Source organism: Bos javanicus, chromosome 6, assembly GCF_032452875.1.
Source record: "Bos javanicus breed banteng chromosome 6, ARS-OSU_banteng_1.0, whole genome shotgun sequence".
In the NCBI taxonomy this organism is placed as follows: Eukaryota; Metazoa; Chordata; class Mammalia; order Artiodactyla; family Bovidae; genus Bos; species Bos javanicus.
Window position 1 is genome coordinate 104,597,307 of NC_083873.1, and position 5,030 is coordinate 104,602,336.

Sequence of the window (5,030 nt, forward strand, 5' to 3'; positions counted from 1 at the left end):
GGCTGCCCTGCGTTTTCAGCAAACAATTTTTAAAGGGGTCGTAATAGGGAGTGTGAAGGCACTCACATTCTGGCAGCCTCAAAATTAGTTCCTCAAACTGCGTCTACACTGGCCACAGCGGCGGGTGATTTAAGAGAAGGGAAAGATGCCTCTCCATCCCCCACCTGGCCTCCTGTGGGAAAACAGGTTTGCGGGGGTGGGAATTGTCTGGATTAGCTGTCTGCAGTCATCAAACCATTTGGGTGATTCTCTTTGTTTTCATAGACGGGTTAAAAGGGGAGAGAAAAGAAAAGACTCGGTTATGGGTCGCCTGAACAAGTGTCGATTTCAGCTTAAAGTGAATTGGAAAATTGAGCCTAATTATCCAAGGTAATTGCTTCAATTCTCCACTTGACTTTGCTAAGGCAGATCTGTCCTGTGTGTTCAAAAAGGCAACCCCTCTATCCCTGAATATTGTTGTCACCTTTGAAAAGTTGCTGGCACCAACTACCACCAAACTGAAAAGCAACCAAACCTGAAGAGATGGCAAGGAGTAAAATTAAGACTAAACGAATGAGATAATTTCTTGTAGCTTAAAATTAATTTATTTAACAAATATAGCTATAATATAAATGATAATAAAATTTCAAATATACAGTATATTACAACAATCCCTTCCAAAGGGAATCTTGAGAGCCACCCAAATGTACTGTTAAATAGAAACAGAAGTTTTTAATTTTTATTTTACAATTTCTTTCTGGTACTGGTAAGAGAGAGGTCCCTTCAACCTACCTTTGTCACGCATCTGTGTATCACTCCCCCCCCCCCCAAAAAAAGCAAATGTTTTACTGTTGAAGTTCTTTTAAAGTTTTCTGTTGGCAAGACCCAGGATCTGCCTCTCCTGCAAAGTTCTTCTCTTTCTCCCCAACTGTTCTCATTTCCAAAATCTTCAAACATGAATTTTCTCTGTGCTTTTTCCTGCCAGGTGTTAGGACAGGAGGCAGCCACGCAGGAGGCACGGCCTCTAGATCTGGTCCAACCACTAACTCTGCTGGGGACTGTGGATACCTTTGGAAACCTCTCTGTCCTCAGTTCCCCCATCTGTAACTCGAAGGGATAGATCTAGCTTCTAGAAGAGCGTCATGGGGCCCTCCCAGCCACTTTGGGGGAGGGAATCAGACTTCAGAGAGTTTACTCCGGTAGCAACGGAGGACAAACCAGAGCAGTGTGGGGGTTAAAGAGAAGGTGCCAGGCGGTGCTGAACAGGGGAGCACCTCGTGGGAAGGCTCCTGTTGCTTGCTGGAGGGATCGGCTGGCACCCTAGGTAGGCAACCCTGGGCCTTCTATGTCAGGTGGTACATGCTGTAGCCCACGTGGGCTGTGTAGAGTCCCACGGGCGCCACGGGCAGCGCGGCGCGCTGGAAAGGGCCAGAGGCCCCGTAGAGCGAGGCGCCCGCGGCGGCTGCTACGGCGGCAGGGCCTCCCAGTGGGAAGGAGAGGCCGAAGGCTGCGGGGGGCAACATGGGTTTAGCGGCCATCTTCAGCTTCTCCAGCTCGGCCTCCTGCAGTCTCTTGGCCTTGGCGCGGCGGTTCTGAAACCAGATCTTCACCTGCGTCTCGGTGAGGCTGAGCGAACTGGAGAACTCGGCGCGCTCGGCGATGGACAGGTACTGCTTCTGGCGGAACTTGCGCTCCAGCGCCAGCAGCTGGGCGGTGGTGAAGGGCGTCCGCGGCTTGCGGTTGGTCTTGTGCTTGCGCAGGGTGCAGGCCGGAGGGCTCAGCCGCCCTGAGGGGCCGAAAGAGAGAGAAATGCAGAGGGTTAAGAAAGTGGAGCGCCATCCGCCCCGAAGTGGGAATAATAATAACAACGCCCGCTATTCATTTGCGTCGAGCACTTCGGCGCCAGGCGCCCTCCTGGAGCGGCACTTGGAAAATGTCTTCTCCAGCTCCCACCGCCGGCCCACAGGGTAGACATTCTTGTCTACCTTTTGCAAATGAGGAAACGAAGGTTCCAGGTAAAGCTCAGCCGTGTTCAAAGCCAGATATAATTGGGAAGAGGTAAACAGCCCTTAAATCTAAGTGGCTGCTTAGGAAGGCTTTCTCCCACCACCACTCAGGTTGGGACGGGTGGATATTAACAGGACAAGAAATGCGCAGAAAGAGGCCCTGCACCCGAGATCATATTTAATTTTAGGCGTTGGCTAAACATTTATCATCTGTGCCCACTAAGTGCTCAGCGCCTGGGGATACGCCGTTCTGTGGCTGAAAATCCGTATCTCCCAATCCCACACTCTTTCACTTATAACAGTGTGGTCCATGGGGTCGCAAAGAGTCGGGCAGGACTTAGTGCCTATTCTAAGCTCGGGCCTCGCTGACCAGAGGTGGAGCAACCCCGGATGTCACACCATAGCCGAATCTCAAATATAAAAATGTGCCACAGTCTGGGGCTTGCTTTTAACGGGGCTTTTTCTTATGATTGTTCCAATTGTGTTTTAGGCCTGTTCCACACCCAGCTCCTTGGCCTCTGGTCTCTCTCATATGTGTGCCTGTTATGGGCAGAATGCAATGGCTTCTCCTCGACCAGTGCTCCAGTCCACAGAGATCAATGCTGCTGGTGCCCAGCTGCCTTTTTACTTATGGCTTCAAAATATACCCTCAAGGATGGGCGGTGAGAACACCTTGGCAGAGGGCTCACGCGGCCCTGGACAGGGTCGGCTGGGCGAGTCAACGCCTGCCACACCCAGCAGCTGCCGCCTAGTTAAAAACGTGGAACACAATTATTCCCAGGACAACAGAGATCACCCCGACTTTGGGTCAGAACCCAGGCCTGAAAAGAATTCTTAAGTCCTGGAAGGGACGCTTTGCCTACGCAGCAGCTTCACTGGGGGAGAAATGAATTCAAATCTAGAGAATGTTTTCACCAGACGGGTTTTGCCTAATTATGCAATTTTCTTTTTGGAATGCTTTAAAAAAAAAAAAAAAAAGATGATCCTCTGGGCTCTCAGGCCACCAGGATGTGAGTCAAACGAAAACTGGTGCTAACATCCCCCCTTCTTCCCTGGTCGAGACCATTGGGAGTCCGGGAAGCAGTTGGCCCCCGACTCGTTTTCCGCCGGGCCACCCGAGGGGCGGGCGCCGAGGGAAACGTCACACCCTTCGGTAGTTAACAGCCCAGCGCTAGGCCACCTTCTCCGGCCATTAGGCCCAGGGAGGGGCTAGCCTTTCAAAGACGTTTAATCCCCCGATAAAAATCATTCCTCAGCATCACGCCATTGAATTCGGGTTGCTATTATGCCGCACCAAATAATCGGAGGAAACGAGGAAAACTTGGGAATTTCCCGTGCTCCTGAAATATCTCCGAGTGTGTTCGCTGGGCAGAGAAGCCCGGTGGCCCGCGAGGCCTCGGAACGACCCCGAAGGGGTCTTTGGCGGCTGGAGTCCGCTTGCACCACCCAGCCCGAGACATTTGGGAGCTCCAGATCATGTTGGAGGGGGCGCCTCCCACTAATTGACTTGGTGCCCCGCCCCCTCCACTGGAACCTGAGCGCTTCGCCTCCTCCCCCTACATGATCCATCCACCCTGAGCACCAAGTATCCACCTGAAACACGAAGGGGGCGGGGGAGGGGGGATTTTGCAAGAGCTTCGGAAACACAGTGGGCAAAGAAATACTCTGGTGGGTGGACGTGGAGAAGGGGAGGGGGGCGCACTAGGCTTCCAAGATGAGAAAGTGAAACTCTGCTCTGGAAAGATGTCCCGCACTCTTCGAACCCACCCGTTGGGGTAACGGCGAAGTAACAGGGCTTAGGCTCTGACAGAGGAGCCAGCCGAGACTCCTGGGGTCGTTTGGTGGGGGCCCGAGGAGATGGTGCCCAGACACCCGTGTCCTACAAGTGAACTCCTACCCGCAGCGTCGCCTGGACAAGGCGAGAAGCCCGAGAAGGTGGACCGAGAGCTGGGCCTGGGCCAGGCCTCGAACCCTCTTCCTGGGTGGGAGTGGGGAGAGGCGTCGACGCCCCCCCGCCCCGTGCTCCGCGACCACTCATCTGCAGCACCGGTTCCAGGTACCCGGCCGCAGGTACGCAGACGCCGGAGACAAACAGGCGCCGGAGCGCGGCCTGGCGCCCTCGGGTCCCACAACCCCGCCGGCCCCCTCCCCCGCAGCCTGGGTTCTGGCTACTCACTGGACGGGGGCGGGGAGAAGCGGGGATTCTGCATCCACGGGGTCCTCTCGGGTTTCTCGGGGCTCTCGGCTTTGACGAGCGCATCTTCTGGCAGTTTGAGGAGTCCTCCCACCGAGAAATGGCCGAGCGGTCGCGGCGAGGACGGCGCATCCGGGGCGCCCAACGACCCCGGCCGGGCACCTAGAGGCTGCGCGGAGCCGCCCGCCGCCTGTGCGCCCTCCGAGGCCGCCAGGACGCTGTCCTTCGCCCCGGGCTTCCTGTGATCGGCCATGAGCGCCTCCACGCTGAAGGGCAGGAGCGAAGGGGACACTTTGGGCTTGGCCCCCTCCTCGTCTGCGCCCATAGCGGCCGCCGTGGCCGCGGTGGTGCTGGGGGTCTGGCCTCCGCCGCCCCCCGCCGGCTTGCCGAAGGCGGAGTCCTCCACTTTGACACCGAGTGGCAAAGAAGTCATGTCAGCAGCCGGGGCCATGCAGAGCCGGGCCACCCCTCCAGCCGCAGCTCCGGCCAGCCGCCGGGCATGAGCTTCGGGCGTGCTGGGAGCGCGGTCGGCCTCTGGGAGCGTCCGGGGCCCTGGCCGGGCGGGCTCTACCGCGCGCGCCTCCCGCCCCTTCCCAGAAGGCCAGCTCCGGCGCTCCGGGCCTGGTTATCCGCTGGCGCCGCCGCGCAGGCGGAGTTCTCGGGCTCACCAGCCGGCTCCGGGTCGGGCCGCCGCTCCCCAGAGAACTTGTTAATAAGGCGAGGCCAGCGCGGCGGCGGCCAATCAGCGCGCGAGGGGGAGGGTCCGGCGCGATCCATTGGGCCCCGCTCGGGCGGACTTGCCCCGAGGCGCGCTGGGCCTCGGGGCGCGTGGGGCTGGGCCCAGGCCCCAG

The 5,030-nt window shown here is 57.4% G+C and overlaps 1 protein-coding gene across 1 annotated transcript; it reads right to left on the reverse strand.

The window, feature by feature from the left end:
* Positions 1-559: 559 nt before the first annotated feature.
* On the reverse strand, positions 560-4,630 carry MSX1 (msh homeobox 1). The gene is made up of 2 exons (XM_061420795.1): positions 4,162-4,630; positions 560-1,765 (listed from the first exon to the last, which is right to left on the reverse strand). Exons 1-2 carry the CDS (start codon positions 4,628-4,630, stop codon positions 1,323-1,325), a joined length of 912 nt encoding a protein of 303 aa, XP_061276779.1. The 3' UTR covers positions 560-1,322.
* Positions 4,631-5,030: the final 400 nt, after the last annotated feature.